General features: G+C 41.2%; 1 protein-coding gene across 1 annotated transcript in view; it reads left to right on the top strand.

The window, feature by feature from the left end:
• plppr1 (phospholipid phosphatase related 1) overlaps positions 1 to 12,034 on the top strand; it is a 41,508-nt gene extending 29,474 nt beyond the window's left edge. Inside the window, exons 5-8 of the mRNA XM_061263338.1 lie at positions 3,896 to 4,146; positions 5,954 to 6,130; positions 8,158 to 8,289; positions 11,383 to 12,034. Of these exons, the coding sequence (XP_061119322.1) occupies positions 3,896 to 4,146; positions 5,954 to 6,130; positions 8,158 to 8,289; positions 11,383 to 11,415 (593 nt within the window). The 3' untranslated portion in view covers positions 11,416 to 12,034. The remainder of the gene's footprint in view (positions 1 to 3,895; positions 4,147 to 5,953; positions 6,131 to 8,157; positions 8,290 to 11,382) is intronic.
• Positions 12,035 to 19,157: the final 7,123 nt, after the last annotated feature.

Here is a 19,157-nt window from a genome sequence, read left to right as displayed (position 1 = left end):
ATTATTATATTGTCTGTTACTTTGCGCACTCATATTTTGCTCATATTGAGCAAACTATAACTCCTTGCTTTGAGGATATATTTGCTATAGTTCATTCTATTATCTAGTTATTGTAACAGTTAAGGTGCAGTGCAGGTAGATCTCCCGGTCTGTGCCACTTTATAAGTATACAGAGAGACACATGGAACATTTGTATTGCAGCCAAAGTTTTTGAGTTCCATTTTTATTCATTGGTTACACTGGTCTTAACGTGTAATATTAGCTTAGATACATGACGAAATGTATTTTCTTACAGTGAATGTGTCGAGTAAGGAACATGATGTAAGTTTAAGTTCTTCACTGAAACTGTTGATATTACTTATTGATATTATTGTTGGTACCTCCTGATATTAAGCTTTGTTTCATGTTACTGTAGCTATGCGCCCCTTAGTCAGGTCAGGTCAGAATCAGGCCTTCGTAAATACCATTCGGCTGTGGATCACACAGGAAGGATGAAAGAGCACAATAAATGCAGTAAAATATGTGTTAGGATTTATACCAATAAAATGCCTATGAAACAAATGTGGTGGAGATGTTAAGGTTATTGTTAGATATTCACACAGTAAACTGGAACCAATGCCGTGGTTAAGAGACTAGATATATCAGGCACGTCAGAACACCAGACCCAGATGCGAGACCAAGCTTTTCGTATAATCTTCAAAGAAAGGCAGGTGTACGTCCACCCCACATGACGTCTAGCTCAGTTCAGCCAATCCCGTAATGGCGGTAGCAATAAACTTTCCCTGTATAAGAGCAAGGCATGCTCTTGGGAAACCCCCCTCTTTCGATGCTTTTTTCTTCAGCTCATCTGCTCCGAGACTCGGACAGAGGCTGAATTCTGCACAGCGCACCACCAGGCCTGCGGACACACCTAGTTTACCTCACGGTCACTTAGTGGCCTACAGCGAGTGGGAACTGGTGTATGCGGAACGCTACATCAGTTTACTCCTGCAAAGCACAGCAACAAACTTTTCCACCCGGAAAAAGGACCAGAGAACATCTTTTCAGCAACCGAACGGACCAGAGAACACCCCAGCTTTGCGCACCTCTCCAGGACAGCATTCACAGCACCATCGAGGCTCCTACAAGGACAGCACGTCTTTTGGATCCAGCAATGCGTATAGACTCAGTAAGACAACAAACATTCAGGCATAGCCAGTGTTTAGATTAGTCTAAACTGACTAAGGCCCTTCTCCCCCGATTGCTCAGTTTAGAAAAAACCTCTTTCATGTTGTCATTATGGGGTGTTGTGTGTAGAATTCTGAGGGAAAAAAATGAATTTATTCCATTTTGGAATAAGGCTGTAACATAACAAAATGTGGGAAAAGTGAAGCGCTGTGAATACTTTCCAGATGCACTGTATATTTGCTGTCTTATCATTTGAATGTATTTTGTTAGCTATATATATACGTGAGTTGATTTGCGGTCTTTTGCGTATGTAATTATAGTGTAAAACTATGCAAGTAGTCTCTCTTTCCCCAGCTAACACACTAACACTCCCACTTTTACCTTTCCTTTGTTCAAGGGACACACACACACATCCTAACATACCTTACCCTACTAACCTCCCGTTAGTCCAACCCTATATCTGTTCTGTGTTTGTACGTTTGTTTAATAAATATATTTTATTAAACCAGGTGTCTGTTTTGGCGTCACATAGACATGAGAGCCGAGTTAAAGCAGTCTTTCAAAGAGCTTCCAACCTTCAGGTTATCGGTATGTTAAATCATTGATATTGGTTATTTTAATTATTAATTGAAATACTAAATTTGTGGTTAGATATTTCTGATAACGGTAATTTTATGAGAATGACTACTTTTTGCAGTTATAATGCTACACTATATTAAGTAGCCCAGGTTTCGTAGAGAGTAAAATCCCTACGTTATTTGGCGGCCCGTGCGACAGGCAGGGCTCAGTAGCCAGCAAACAGGGATAGCAGGGAATAAGCAGTCCGTAAATAATAGTCCAGGCAATGGGTCAAATCTCCTGCAAAAAGGTTTAATACGGATAATCCATCCGAAGGGACGAAAACAAACAGGCAAATCAGACAGAATCAGAATCCAGAGGCAGAAGTCGAAAAAAAAAAACAGATCGGTAAACTACGGATCAATACTACGCAGGAGGAATGTGCATAAGACAGTTCCTACCGGGAATCCATCAGGAGAGTATGGATTTGACATAACAATCTGGCAACAAAACATACGAACAGAGGGGTTTTAATAAGAAAGGTAACAAGAGGGAATGGCAATCAGGTGTGGGAAACAATCAGGAAGTGAAAACACAGGTGAATCGAATAACAATGAATGAACGAACTGACAGGGTGACTATGGTGTGCACAGAGGGTATGAAAACACGGAAACGTGAAGCACATAGACAAAAAACAGTAAAAACACGGAACCTGACACTAGACAGGTGTGTATTATTAAGGGGTTTCTGTTGACATCACTTTTCAAGTTGCTATGTAAATTCCAAGCCAGTAAAATGAGGAAGCACAACAGCCCCATTGCTGTGGGAAGCTGTCTTACAACTTCCACAAGGAACATTCCATAAACTTTTTTGCTCTAAAATTGGATCTCTCTTTGCTGAGGGGTTCCCCATGCCATCATGCAATCATGACTCCTCATCATTTGCCCAAGTCTACAAATAGAAATTTTCCATTCCAAATTAGTAAAAATGTATAATTTTTTGTATCTTAGAGACCAGTGGCCCATAGGGCAACACCCTTAAATACCTTATGTATATCCCCAGCAGGGGATTCAGGACCCCGCCATCTCTGTCCCATCTCTGCTTTGCCCGAGTATAAATACAATTCAGGCGGCACAGATGGTGCAGTGGGTAGCACTGCCGCCTCGCAGCAAGGAGGTCCTGGGTTGAATCCCCGTCAGCTGGGGCCTCTCTGTGCGGAGTTTGCATGTTCTCCCCGTGTCTGCGTGGGTTTCCTCCGGGTACTCTGGTTTCCTCCCACAGTCCAAAGACATGCAGGTTTGGTTGATTGGAGAGTCTAAATTGCCCGTAGGTGTGAGTGAGTGGTGTGTGTGCCCTGCGATGGACTGGCGACCTGTCCAGGGTGTATTCCTGCCTTTCGCCCAATGTATGCTGGGATAGGCTCCAGCCCCCCTGTGACCCTGTTCAGGATAAGCGGGCTAGGATAATGAATGAATGAATGAATAAATACAATTCAGGGATTCAGGGCGCCTGAAAAAAAGGAAAAGCATCTGCTGCACTCAGTGAGCACTTTACTAGGTATTTATTAGACTTTTTTTTAGACGTTTTAAGTCTTCTACTGCTGTAGCCAATCTACTTAGAAGTTTCACATGTGTGTTCTGAGATGTTCTTCTCCATACTGCTGTTTTAATGCATGGTTATTTGTGTTACTCTCACCTTCCTGTCAGCTTCGACCCTTCTCCATTGACCTCTCTCATTAACAAGGCGTTTCCGTCTGCAGAACTGCCGCTCACTGCATGTTTTTTTTTGTTTTTTACACACCATTCTGAGTAAACTCTAGAGACTGTTGTGCGTGAAAATCCCAGAAGATCGGTAGTTACAGAAATACTCAAACCAGCCTGTATGGCACCAACAATCATGCCACTGTTTAAATCACTGAGATCATATTTTTCCCCATTCTGATGGTTGATGTGAACATTAACTGAAGCTGCTGACTCGTATCTGCATGATTTTATGCATTGCACTGCTGCCACTCAGTTGGCTGATTAGATAATCGCATGAATAAGTAGGTATACAGGTGTTCCTAATAAAGTGAGTGTATATCAGAATGTGGCAGTACTATTCTAACCCTTATAGAAATGGCTTGATTTTTATCAATAACATAAACAATATTTCTGCTTTCTTCCTGCAGGTGTCTTCGCTTTTGGGCTTTTTGCCACAGATATCTTTGTGAACGCAGGTCAGGTTGTTACTGGGAATCTAGCTCCTTACTTTCTTAGTGTCTGCAAGCCAAATTACACAGGAACAGAGTGCCGCTTCAACCACCAGTTCATCTCGAACGGCAACATCTGCACCGGTGACCAGGCGATCGTGGAGAAGGCCAGGAAGTCATTCCCATCCAAAGATGCATCTCTTAGCGTGTATTCAGCCGTTTACCTGACGGTGAGTTCTCTTACGGCATGGCTCCACTGCAGCCATCGCCATCTGCCGTCGGACTCTGATGGAACGAATCCATTGTAATTAATGACAGCCACTCCACTGTAGCCATTGTGTCACGTTCAATGGCAGCGTCAAAGTTAGACAATTGCCGAGGTTGTTACAAATTATAAAGTGGGTGGCTATTCACGTCGGCTATGTGATCGTGCATGTACTACAGGTGTCGTCTTATGAGCGACTCTGGCTAGCTAGCTGGCACGCTAATTTAGCTGATTACAATTTTGAAACAGTCTATGGTTACAACTGAACCAGAGCATTGTTGCTTAATCTAATGAAAACTGTCGACATCCAATGTAAAGTGAGCTAGTAAAACACAACTATAGGCTGTAGCGATAGCTGCAGTGGAGCTGGTATAATGTGAAAATGATGGCTGATGGCTGACGTTGATGGCTGCCGTGGAGCCGTGCCATTAGCGTGTCTTGAACTGTTTACCTGATGGTGAGTTCTCTTAGTCTGTATTCAGCCGTTTACCTGATGGCGTGATCTCTTAGCGTGTTTTCAGCTGTGTCCCTGACAGTGAATTCCCTTAGTGTGAATTCAGCCTGATGGCGACTTTTGAATTCAGCCGGACGGTGAGTTCTCTTAGCGTGTATTCAGCTGTGTCCCTGATGGTGAGTTCTCTTAGCATTTATTCAGCTGTGTCCCTAATGGTGAGTTCTCTTAGCATTTATTCAGCTGTGTACCTGATGGTGATGGGGGCGACATGGCTCAGGCAGCAAGAGCAGTCGTCTGGCAGTCGGAGGGTTGCCGGTTCGATCCCCCGCCTGGGCTGAGTCGAAGTGTCCCTGAGCAAGACACCAAACCCCCAAATGCTCCTGACGAGCTGGTTGGTGCCTTGCATGGCTGCCAATTGCCGTTGGTGTGTGTGTGTATGAATGGGTGAATGAGAAGCATCAATTGTACAGCATTTTGGATAAAGGCACTATATAAATGCCAACCATTTACCATTTGGTGAGTTCTCTTAGCGTTTATTCAGCTCTGTCCCTGATAGTGAATTCTCTTAGCATGAATTCAGTCTGATGGTGAGTTTTCTTAGTGATTATTCAGCTGTATACCTGATGGTGAGTTGTCTTAGCATGAATTCAGCTTGATGGTGAGTTCTCTTAGCTTGTATTCAGCTGTATACCTGATGGTGAGTTCTCTTAGCTTGTATTCAGCTGTGTATTTGACGGTGAGTTGTCTTAGCTTGTATTCAGCTGTGTCCCTGATAGTGAATTCTCTTAGCGTGAATTCAGCTGGACAGTGAGTTGTCTTAGCCTGTATTCAGCTGTGTCCCTGATGGTGAGTTCTCTTAGCTTGAATTCAGCTGGACAGTGAGTTGTCTTAGCGTGTATTCAGCTGTATACCTGACGGTGAGTTATCTTAGCGTGTTCACTCAAAATTTTAATTTACACAAGCTATTCATGCAAATATTTATGTGTTTCTGAAACTGATACAGGCTAGCACTCATTTAAAAACTGGGAAGAGGTATAATGGAAAGGATTACAAAATAAACATCAAAAAACAAAAACACAGCTCAGCAGAATGCTGAAAGCCACTTTCATCTTGAAGCAGAACAAGCTTATTGAGTTATGTCTTCAAGCACCTCTCATAATTGGGTTTCCTCACTTACTGTTTAGATTAGAGAATTATATTGACTTTCGCTCATCACTTGAGTAAATAGGTATGAAGCCCACTCATTTCTCTTCCTCACATCTTTAAAACTCTGAGCTGTTTGTGCCCTCTCTCCCTGTGGTGGTGTCTGTGGTCTCAGATGTACATCACAAGCACCATAAAGACAAAGAGCAGCAGGCTGGCCAAACCGGTGCTCTGCCTGGGCACCCTGTGTGCGGCGTTCCTCACGGGTCTGAACCGGGTCTCGGAATACCGCAACCACTGCGCCGACGTCATCGCCGGATTCGTCCTCGGGAGCTCGGTCGCCCTGTTTCTGGTACGTTCCTCCACCGCGAGAGGAGGGGCTGCTGTTCTCCTTCTTGCACTGATATGAACACCAGGACATGCTGCACACACCTGAGGAGCTCTGAGAGGATATGCTGACTGTGAAATGAGGAATGCTGGGATAGGGCCCAGAATGCCCGTGGCAGGCCTGTCAGATCAGCCTGACCCTGCTGTGCTTCCTGCGATGGGAGACACGGGCACCGCGCCGAGGGCATACACAGAGGAACCACGTGGGGCAACTTTTATTTTATAAAAGTTTCTATGAATAATGATAAAACATAACTTAAATAGTTCATTAGCAATTCATGTTGCTGACAAAAATAAAATGCTTACTAAAGGATTATAGCTAACAAACCCTGTAATTTTAGTAATTATTTTCTTTTTTTCCTGCTTCATTCCATTTGCCCCAGAACTTGCATGAATTCTCTTTCAGCCGACAGTTAAAGTCACACACTTAATATATTGCAACAGGCCAGCTGGATTTCTTATTACATTACATGTAATGTAATAGAAATGCAGCCAGCAGCTATACAGTACTTTTATTGGGCATTTTTTTATGTTGGTCACCAGTGGAACAGCATCTCAAAACAGCACCTCATTTTGAAATTACTGAAAGAAGTTTGAGTTATTCCCGAAAGCCTCTATCAACGCACTGCTGAATCATTTGTAATAGCACAACATTCATGTTTGGTTTAAAAAAAGCCTTGAATATAAGAAACCATTTTAAGGGCTTTGAATTTAAGAAATAATAAAAAATAAGATTTGATTACAAGACGAAAGATACTTGTAAAGATGGACATATCATACAGAGTGGGCTGCTTGTCTGTAGCCCTGCCCCCCCTTCCCGAACCCGGTGGCCATGACTGCATTCACTGTGCCGCTGCTGTGGCCTACTGCACATGCCAAGTAGAGCAGGCTGATACCCTGTTGAATGAATCTCTCTCTGGGTGGGATAGTGGTTATGTTATGGGCTGGATCTCTCTCGGGGTAGGATAGTAGTTATGTTATGGGCTGAATCTCTCTCTGGGTGGGATAGTGATTATAGTATGGCCTGAATCTCTTTCTGGGATAGTGGTTATGTTATGGGCTGAATCTCTCTCTGGGAGGGAGAGAGGTTATGTTATGGGCTGAATCTCTCTCGGGGTAGGATAGTAGTTATGTTATGGGCTGAATCTCTCTCTGGGTGGGATAGTGATTATAGTATGGCCTGAATCTCTTTCTGGGATAGTGGTTATGTTATGGGCTGAATCTCTCTCTGGGTGAGATAGTGGCTGTGTTATGGGCTGAATCTCTCTCTCTGGGAGGGAAAGTGGTTATGTTATGGGCTGAATGTATGTGTTGTCATATTGGACTCCTGGGCACGATTGACACTGGATTAGACCAGGATGACATTTCAGACCAGGAGGGTCATCACTGTTTTGAAACCCACACTACCTCAGAGCCACACAGTGCCACAAGGTCAGGAGTGCTTAGATGCTTCTGTATTCACATTTTTATTTTGCCACAGCAGTAGAGTCTGGTCTAACCCAGTGCCTGGGCTGTTAGTCATTATGTTAATCGGAGCATCATGAAAAGGGCCGTGTATGAGAAGTCAGACAGTTTGAAACAACCCGGCACTTAGTGTGAGACAGGCAAACATTAGGTTCTGAATTTGCATGTGTTCAGTATGAGACAGGCAAGCATTAGGTTCTGAATTTGCATGTCTTTACTATGAGACAGGCGAGCATTAGGTTCTGAATTTGCATGTGTTCAGTATGAGACAGGAAAAAATTAGGTTGACAATTAGTATGCATTTAATATGAGACAGGGAAGACAGGCAAGGGTAGATGCATAATTTGTTCATATTTGTTCCTGGGTTGGACTTTAAGATTTTAACATGCAAATTTCTGACGGGTTCCTTTCAGTTTTGGGGCTTCTAAGGTTAATTATCTCAAGCCTTTCTCCTCTGGATAACACAGGAGCTCCTAGTCATTAACCTGGTTTTGGTAAGGAGGTAATATGGAGTCTGTTTACTTGTAGGGAATCTGTGTTGTCCATAACTTCAGGGGGGTCCACACAGCCCCCTCCAAGCAAAAAACAGAGGAGTACCGTGGGCTCCCACTGATGACCTTCCCCCGCGTGGAGAGCCCCCTGGAGACCCTTAGTGCACAGGTAAACTATTATTATTATTATTATTATTACTATTATTATTATTATTTTTATTATTATTATTATTATTACTGTTTTATTATTATTATTCACATTATAATCATCATTATTAATATTGTTATCATTAGTTTTATTATCATTAGTAGTAGCAGTAGCAGTATTAGTAGTAACACCAGCAGCAGTAGCAGTAGTAGAAATATAAGCAGTAGTAGCAGTAGCAGTAGTAGTAGCAGTAGTGGCAGTAGCAGTAACAGTAGTAGTTGTAGCAGTAGTAGCAATAGCACTAGTAGCAGTAGTAGTAACAGCAGCAACAGCAGGAGTAGTAGTAGTAGCAGTAGTAGTAATAGTAGTAGCAGTAGTAGTAACAGCAGCAACAGCAGCAGTAGTAGTAGTAGTAGTAGCAGTAGTAGTAGCAGTAGTAGTAACAGCAGCAACAGCAGCAGTAGTAGTAGTAGCAGCTGTAGTCATAGGAATATTTCCCAATGTTTGTGTGGTTACTCTAGCAAGTTCATATTCCACCTGAGAGATTGTGTCTGAAAGCCAGCTCAATAAACCATCTGGGGGCCTATATCATGAACATATCTCAACTTATTCGAGCAAAATCCTAGAGATCTGGGTCCACAAATCCTAAACATGGCAATCACTGATAGCAGGTAACACCACTCCAGTTATAAACTCGCTCTGCCAACCCTGTAACTAAGCCTGACGCTATCTACGCATTCATAGAGAGAGCTAGAATTTACTGCAGGCCTGTCCGTATAGCGGCGGTAGGTTAGTTCATTCATAAGCGCATCTTTAGGGATAGAAGTGGGATTAAGAATCGATCATTTAACTTCATTAGATCCTTTATCCTACAATTTTTGTGTTTCTCACAATAAATCCTCACTAAGGAACCAACGACAGTATTTTATAATAAAATGTATTTCTATTATTCAATATAAGCTTACAGAAACAAAGTTACAGAAACGCATTTTTTCTCACTGAAAATATTTTCTGTTTTTGAGTGGGTACAGATTATTGTGGCATTGTAGAAACTATCATGCATTTGGTTCGCTGGACCCTTGCCGAGAAAAGGACACTCACATTACCTTGATTTGTGTAGTCTGTTGCAATTTTCACAAAATGCAGTTTGTAGGCAGTCCCATTTGCTGATTGCCTAATGAGCTGTAGCCTTCGTAGATAAGAAGTTAATTTCAGGCAGATTGCGACCACACTAACATACCCTTGTCAGGCCGCCTTTTGCTCTTCAAGGTTCATGTAAATCTGGCCCGTAGTCTGCTTTTTGCAGGCCCCAGGACTCCGCACTTCATTGTTTTGCAGTATATTGTGCATCTCTACTCTAATGTATGAGGGTACAGTATGTTTTTGCAGTACATTTCAATATATTGTGCATCTCTACTCTAATGTATGATGGTACAGTATGTTTTTGCAGTACGTTTCAATATATTGTGCATCTCTACTCTAATGTATGAGGGTACAGTATGTTTTTGCAGTACATTTCAATATATTGTGCATCTCTACTCTAATGTATGAGGGTACAGTATGTGTTTGATACATTCATATTGAATTTAGTCAAAAATATTTAGATGTAAAAAATGAGTGAAGTCTGGGAGGCTGATTAATGGAGTGTGGCTTTGCCAGAGAGCCAGAATGGTGCCAATTTATCATCATTAAACTGGGACACTCGGGGGTATTACCCTGTTCTGCTTCATTTACTGGGTACTAATTGAGAACGACTGATTAGCCAGCACCCTCACTAATTTTGGGCGAGTACCCAGAGTTACCTATAGGTGTGTTAGTCGTCAGATTTTCCTCTAAACCAAGCTCATTTGAACACACATAAATCACACAGTCCCAAAATAAATAGCAAACCTTCGATCATTTTGTATCTTTTATTTCAACTACACCATTTTAGTAGTCCTGCATATTGTCTTGCCACCAATCTCCCAATATCCATGTAAAATACTTACCTTTGGTCTCTTTGTTTATATTGATAACCCTAGTGTATTCACACAATAGAAAAACAAATGCTTGCTGTATTAAAGTCCCGTGTATACGACAAGTAAGGATCGCCCTGGTGCTACTTTTCATTGCCACAGCAATTTATTAGGTACACCTGTACACAGGCTTGCTACTGAAAATATTTAATAAGCCAGTCATGTGGCAGCAACTAAATACATAAAAGCATGCAGATATGGTCAAGCACAGGTTCAGCTGTATTTCAGACCAAATATCAGAACAGGGAAGAAATATGATCTAAGTAACTTTGACTATGGAATGATTGTTGGTGCCAGACAGGGTGAGTATCTCAGAAATGGTTGATCTCATGGGCTCTAGGGTTTGGAGAGAATAGTGCGAAAAACCAAAAATATCCTGTGAGCAGCAGTTCTGCGGGTAAAAACGGCTTGTTAATGAAAGAGGTCAGTGGAGAAGGGAGTCTGGCCAAAGCTGACAGGAAGGTGACAGTGATGCAAATAGCTATACAATAGTGGTATGCTGAAGAGTATCTCTGAACACACAACATGTGAAACCTTTTAAGTGGATAGGCTACAGCAGCAGAGGACCAAGTCTAAAAAAATAAGGAATAAATACCTAATAAAGTGCTCACTGAGTGTATGTTCCACATTTTGATGATTGTACTCCTGTGCCAGTGCTCCAACATCTTTTTAAATTCAGAGGGGTGCAGGCAAGTGCTGGTATCCTCCATATTGCTTATCTTCACTCTACAAGCTCTGCTGTGCAGCCGTTTCAGCAGAGGAACGCAGCATCAATTTACATGGTCTGATGCATGCTGGGAGAACACACGGGAGCCCATCAGCCAATAGAGTCACCACGGCTGGCTTCAGCAGGAGCACTCGAGTGTAACCTACTGTGGGCGACACTATGGACACACCTTTTACAAGGGAGATCCATCCAAGAGGCCAGCACAATAAATAAATACACAAATTATACAATAACAGATATGCAAAGAATAGCAATTGTTCTGTGTTTTTGAAATAAAGAATATTCTGGCCATTCTCTTTAAGGCTTCTTCATGAGTGTAAGTAATTGTGTGAAAGTCAATTATCATTCATTATTTTTCTCTCTTCCTTGTAGAACCACTCAGCATCGATGACGGAGGTCACATGACTAAGAGGGCAGCATAGAGTTACCTTCGCATCACCTCAAGAGTTCTAGGCACAAATGTTTTGTACTGTGTCATACTGTAAAAAATGGACAGTATTATGGTGTACCTAGTTAGATGCAGATGTTTTGTACATTTTGTATAAGAGAGTGCTGTAGCTAACCCTTATTATGTCAACTTAAAACCATCACATCTCAGAATGTATGCCTTCCTAGCCGTGTTTTTACATTACAAAGTAAATCCCTATATAACATGGTATTGAAACATTGATGTTGTCATGTGGTATTTGTATAACAAACTGTAAATCTTCCATAAAGGTCAGATTTTGTAACCTTTTTGTTAGCATTGTATAAACTTACTACTTTGCCCAACTTTGCCTGCAGTTTTTCAGGAATGTTTTGGTATTGATATATTTTGGTGTAAAGAAAAGACAACAGACACATTGTGATCCCTTATTGATGTTTTTTCCTTTGCCATCTTTACTTGTTCTTTCACTCAGCATGGAGTAAAGAAAATAAATCCCCATTTGTACTTTGTTTCAACTGCCATTCCAATACTATGTATTCTTTATAGATTTTTGACTTTGTCCACATTAAATAATCTCTTCTTCAGTTCTTAATTTAATATATTGTCTCTTACTATTTTCAGAAAGCTTGTTTGAAATGCACACTACTACATTTTGGAAGGCTTGCCCTATGGCTCGGCATGAAACTATACACACATGCAAATTCTTTTAGAATCTGGTTGGATGTCAGATCACATTGTGGTTAGAATCATTATTAAAATTTATAGCATGTCATGAGCCTATGTTAAAACAGTGACGAAACCTCCACATAGCTTTTCTCATCAGGTTATCGGGGAAGTACATACAATACATAAATATAAAGAGCATATGCTACTGAATATTTTAGTATATATCATGGGCTCACATACAGTCCCCTCCAAAAGTATTGGAAGAGCAAGTTCAGTTCCTTCGTTTTTGCTATACAATGAAGACAATTGAGTTTGAGATCAAAACATGTACATGAGATGACAGATCTGAATTTCCGCTTTTATTTCCTGGTATTTTGTATCTAGATTTGTTAAACAACTTAGAACATATCACCTTTTGTATCAGACCACCCAATTTTTAGGTAAATGGTTGGCATTTATATAGCGCCTTTATCCAAAGCGCTGTACAATTGATGCTTCTCATTCACCCATTCATACACACACTCACACACCAACAGTGATTGGCTGCCATGCAAGGCACCGACCAGCTCGTCAGGAGCATTTGTAGGGGTTAGGTGTCTTGCTCAGGGACACTTCGACACAGCCCGGGCGGGGGATCGAACCGGCAACCCTCCGACTGCCAGACAACTGCTCTTACTGCCTGAGCCATGTCGCCCACGGTGAGCAAAAGTATTGGACTATGTGACTGACAGGTGTTTCTTGTTGCCCAGATGCATCCTGTTAGATTGATTGGCTAAACAATAAATAGTTCTAAATGTCTACTCTTGGTTTTAGGCTTGTGTTTTGCCTGTGAGGACTGCACACAGAGAACTGTCTTTGGGGATAACTTGTACAACAACTTGGAATGTCCTGAAAAAGAAAGAAACCACTGGCATACAGGTCAACCAAGGAAAGCATGAAGAGGAAGTGGCATGGCTTGGGCTTGCATGGCTGCATGATGGCAGCAGCAAGATTAATTTAGAAGTCTACAAAAACATTCTGCCTGCCAACTTATGGAGAAATGTGTCCAAACTGATTGGAAGGAACTTCATCATGCAGCAAAACACATTGCCAACACAACAAAGGACTTCATAAGGAGAAAAAGGTTGATTGGTTAGTTGGATGGTTTTTGACTGGCCAAGTCAATCACCAGACCTTAACCTAATTGGGCATGTATTTCACCTCCTGAAGAGGAGATTGAAGGGAAAATCCCTCCAAAACAAACAACAACTGAAAGAGGCAGCAGTAAAAGCCTGGAAAAGCATGACAAAAGAAGAATGTAACAGTTTGGTGATGTCAATGGGTCGCAGGCTTGATGCAGTCATTGGAAGCAAGGGATACGCTGCCAAATATGAAGTTCATTTTCGTTTACTTACTCTCTGTTCCAATACTTTCGCTCACATAAACATTTGGTTGTCCAAATACCAGATACCAAAGGTGCTATGTTCTAAGTAGTTTAACACATCTTCGTGTAATACCAGGAAATAAAAGCTTGTCTCGTGTCCATTTTTGTCTTCAGTGTATAGCAAAAACAAAGGAATTGGCCTTGCTGTTCCAATACTGATGGAGGGGACTGTATCTGTATGCTATGGGGTGGCATAGTAGGTGACAGTGTCATAAAGTGTACAGTATATGCTAATGTACAAGAAATGCCTTGATTTACAGGTACAAGATTGATTTATATCTTTGTATAGAGTGTAAGTAAAAATATGCCACCCACATACAATTTGAGAACTCCAACATCATAGCACAGATAATAACATGGATATATGGTGTTTTTACACTATGCAGTCAATGTTGGCATTTGCTTCGTCTTTGACCTTTGCTTCATCTTAGTTTCAGTGACTCCAAACTAGTCCACTAGTGTGTTATCTTTTCAAAAGAGCATTTGTCATATAGAGGGTTAAGTGAAATCTTAGATTATCAGATGGATTAAAACTACGCTGGGGTATAAATATGGGACACATATTCCACATACTGTAGCATTCATGGCTACATCAGAAATACTTTGCCCTTGAGAGGGTAAGTAATCCTTCATCCTAACATTAAGCACATATGAATATATTTGACAGACAATTTCGATCTGCAGCTCCGATAGGCTCCAGATGGTTTATTGACCCAGGAGAGACGAGTGCACTCCACAGAGTCCTCCATCAGAGCAGAGAGAGAGAGGGGTGTAAATGGGCAGTAAACGGGTGAGTGGAGGACGATCGGAGGGTGATCCACGGCATGCGTGAGGTACATTCCAGCAAAGACGGAGAACAGCCACTAAAATATGAACCGCAAATTTGTCACTTGTCCATTTCAAGGCTGCACACATTGCAGAAGAATCAAAACACCAGCTAATATTATCTCAATATTATCTCAACCATAATACACACCTATGGTAAAACAAAGGCAAAACATTTCTAATATTTTTCCACCATCCCAGATATTTATTACTCAGATTAAAGTGCCAGCATGGCCACTATAAGATTGCTGCAGCTGCTGGGACCTTGAGCAAGGCCCCCGTATTGCTCCAGGGGGGATTGGCCCCGTCTTGTCTAATGAACTTTACGTCGCTCAGCATAAAAGCTTAAAAAAAACAAAAACCTTTTAAGGCGACAATCTCATAAAATCCCCTGCCTTCTCCAACAGCTACTGCGTAGTGTGAGGGGAGGTGCCAAGCAGCAGTAGTCTACATCAGGGATCAGCAACTCATGGTCCTCGAGGGCCAAGAACGACTGCTTTTCAACCCTCCCTTTACCTGGGAGTCCAGTCTGGCCAATCAGGAGCAGGAGAAAAGAAACCAGGACTGGATTTGGATTTGAGGGCCAGAATTGATGACCTCTAGTCTACACTGTCTTTTGCATGCTTCTGAAGTTTTTTCCCTAATATGAAACAGTCTAGCACTCACACCTCTGCTATTCACACAGTAAACTTAATTGCACAATGACCATGCATTTTTTTCTCTCAGTCAAACTTTCATGAGCATTTATGATTCTTAAAGAATGTACAATATATCAAACCAGGAGAATAAAGTCATTTAAGATACATTTATTCTGCAGGCCTTGGATAGCCTGATTTGCATACACCTTTATGTTCCTGTACAGGATTAATACTGTTGTATAAAATGTGTTGCCTTATCAGCTTAATTATGAAGCTACACACATTAGGTCAGTGCACTCGAGGCATTCCTGGATAGTTTAGATGTATTACTTGTATTAAAGCTGCTTATCTTTTTAATTGCTAGTTTCTCCCTAATTCATTAGGCCAAATTCCAACAATACCATACGACCGGTTAATTTTGTGTCATAAATAAGGCACATTTAAAGGTGCAATATCTCATTTTGGACTCCTTATGGTCAAGAGAGGAACTGCAGCAACAAACACCCTGAAACCACAACACTGTTTATCCCTCCCCATTTTCTGTAAACGCACTGATGTTGAACCCCCCTATTGTACCTTTAAAGAAGATATCCACAACAATGTCTTATTCTAACAGAATACATGTTTCTGCTTTTACTTTATACAGTCAGTGTTTAATTTTTTAGGGTTTGTCTTGTCTACTTTACTGATAGAAACTTTTATCAGGGGTAGAGATCAACTTGACATGTTTTTTTCTTCTGATGCACCATGACTTAAGAGTTTTCAACCCTTATTTTTTAAAGTTTTTTCTCCTATTTTGGGATGGCCAGTTGTATCTGTGGGTGGCGGCCATTGCTGAAACTCCCCTTGCGGATGTGGGAGAGAGCACAGATAAGCATGTGGACTCCTTCAAACTTGTGATGTCAGCTTCCATTCCTTATCACCCTGCTGTCCCAAGGCTGTGCTCCCAGAGCCCTGAGTCAGGTGCTCTGTGTGCAGATTAGCCCTTCTCCCAGCCAGCTGGACCCACCCCAGGCTCAGGCGAACACTGAGAGTGTGGGGCTGCTGCCCACAGTTGGCACTGGATTGAGTATTTTTTCTTTTCTGGAGCCACCTGGGTTCTGACTTGACGCACCTCCTGTAAACTGCCAACTTTAGGAACTATAGGAATTGGAACGTGGTTCTATTGAAGATGGGTATAATGTCTATGTCCCAGTGCTATGGCTACAGTCTGAGGTGTAGAGCAAAGACTGTGTAGTGTATTCCCCTACTGGCTATGAGCTTTTCAGTGAACCACTATCCTTATGGCTGTGTTGCTACTTCTGGGTTTATACCTTGTACACCTGGCAGATCCGTCCACACATGTTTCCAAGGCTCTACGGTATGTTGACTAAGCATATATACATTTGGAACGGGGGGGGGGGAGGGGGTTTGACACCATGCCACATTTCATTTTAAGGAGTTAGCTGAAAGTAATATTGCATATTCTCAAACTAAAACCAACTGAAATCAATAGCTGAATGGAAGAACCAGCCATTACAATTTATGCATTCACTTATGCAAGAGAATTGACAGTTTTTAGATGGCCAGAATGTTAGTACAGACACACACATGTATACTTCATAATTTACTCTCTCTGGTAAAATTGGGGAAACACAACAGTTGTACTTTCTGTACCAGAGATGTTATTATATCATACACTGTACCAGAAGTGATTTTCTACAATAACATGAGGGCAGCTCATTCTTGAACCCTTGTCAGTTTCAATTTTACCATCATCCAATAAAATTAAACTAAATTAAATTCAGTTCTCAAGTAGGACAGACAACATCCATTGGCTCTGCTTCAGTGAGATGTGTTTTTATTACAGGTCATCACGATCTAATTTTAGATTAAAAAGTTAGGTTCCATTCCCACTGCTCATATGTCTATGGAGCCATGTCAGAAACAATCAAACATGACATAATGTTTAATACATGAGTTTAATTTGCGTCTCTCCAAGCTTTAACTTTCATAAACACAACTGGAAAAGATATTTTGGTGATTTTCACAATTTAGTAGTACATATAAATAATTGAGGTGACAAAGTCCCATTTATCTCATATAAGATAGCAGGCTCTATTTTGTCACAATAAAAAAGCTAGTGTCGAGTTACAATACAGCTGTGAGCAATGATGAAAGATTGATATATTGCAGTGGCACATACAGTCATGCTTGGGTCAAGGATGTCTATTTGTCCTTGTTTCGTACTGCTTACACAGAACAGGTGGGGCAGGGCTGGATCTCTCATTCGGGGGAAGGGGTTGGAGTAAATCAGAGCATTGTGGGGGAGGAAATCAGTATATTTGCATTTTGCTCAGCGGTATCTGAACAGACCCAGTGGGTCTCGTATATCTCCTGCCAGAAGGCAATCACACCCTGGCACCAGCACCACAGCTCATACTGGATGAGACCAGATCACAAAAAAAGTGCAGGCTTATGAATCCAGTAAAATAGATGCTCAAATGCCTAATGGTAAAATGTACACATTCATGACATATTTGTTCTACACCTGTTTTTATGCTGACTTTAAGTTCAACCAATTACAAATGTGGCACAAAGACCAAACTGTGTGATTAATGCTGGAATGCTGTCGGTCGTCTCGTTAGATGAGTCATTCTCATTTCTGAAATCATTTGTTTAATTGCATAACTGTGGAAATGCAGCCAAAACCAACAGACACGTGGAAAAACACTGATAGCTAGTAATGCTTAACTTGTGGAAACCTGATGCAAATTTTATGGATATGATGCACTGAATACAGTTTCTTTTTACAGTTTGCTTTGCATAATTCTTCATACTTCCTTTCCACTGAGTGTGTATATATTACAAAGGTGTATGATAACAAAGTAATCAACCCAGACATCTTGGTTGGACAGTAGTCTTTCTTTCCCTCATCCCAATGAAATGTGAGTGAAATATCATTACATGGTTCATCATCTTCTGCAGACTGGAGGTCTTTGAAACAAAAATGAAAGTACATTTTGCTGAGCAATTTTATAAAATATTATATTATTTGCAGCACTCCATTGAAAATGTAAGACAATCTAATCGCAAACAAATATTTTAAAGATAATCTCTAGCTGAAATCTGTGCATAAACATCAGCATTACAGTGGGGTGCAACAATGTGGGCACCCCTGGTGAAAATGTCTGTTATAATGAATCTGGATGTGATCGAAAGGAAACCTGAACTCTTAATGGTACAGAGTTAAACAAGAGACCTTTCTGTGAATTTTAAAGCAAGATTAAAAGCTTTTCTAAACAGTTGTCCAAGAATTTCAGAATGAAGATGGTTCATTTCCACCAAGAAGGAGAAGGCTACAAAAACTCTCTAAACGTCTCTAACTACCATTCCCACTGTCAGAAACATTATTAGAAAATGTAAGATAAATGGAACAGTTGAAGTCAAGGCAAGGTCTGGAAGACCAAGAAAGATTTCAGATAGAATGGCCCGAGAAATGCTTAGAGGAGCCCACACATCACTGCAAAAGAGCTGCAAAAAAGAGTAGCAAACAGCAGGACAACAATACAACCTATTCTAAACAACAAAGACTGACATGGCAGAGTTGTCAGAAAGAACACCTCAACATAAAATTAAATGTGTGAAGTATGCAAAAGACAACATTGAGAAGCCTGACGCCTTTTGCAATGTGCTTCGGACTGATGACCAAAATTTTACTTTTTGGCCACCACCAGAGAAGGTATGTTTGAAGAAAACAGCCTTTGTAGAGAAGAAAACCTTGCCAACTGTGAAGCGTGGAGGTGGATCCATTATGCTTTGGGGTTGTGTGGCAGCTGGGGGCACAGGGAATATTGTGCAAGTGGAAGGAAGAATGGATTCCACCAAATATCAAAAAATTCTCAAGGCTACTGTTCAAAGGTCAGTCTAGAGTTGAAGAGAGGTTGGGTATTCCAGCAAGGCAATGATTCAAAGTATACCTCAAAATCAACCATGAAGTACCTCCAGGAAAGACGGATGAAGGTTTTGGAATGGCCACCACAGCCCCCCAGACTTGAATATTATTTTTAATCTGTGGAGAGATCTCAAACATGCCATACATGTAGGCTTGCCACGTTTGATTTGTGAAAAACCGGGACATTTGACACCATATTTGCAAATATATTATGTTAACAGTTGGGTTGGCCTT

Source organism: Conger conger, chromosome 12 (genome assembly GCF_963514075.1).
Source record: "Conger conger chromosome 12, fConCon1.1, whole genome shotgun sequence".
Lineage (NCBI taxonomy): Eukaryota > Metazoa > Chordata > Actinopteri > Anguilliformes > Congridae > Conger > Conger conger.
Note: the sequence above shows the minus strand (reverse complement) of the source record. Positions and strands in the feature narration are given on the sequence as shown.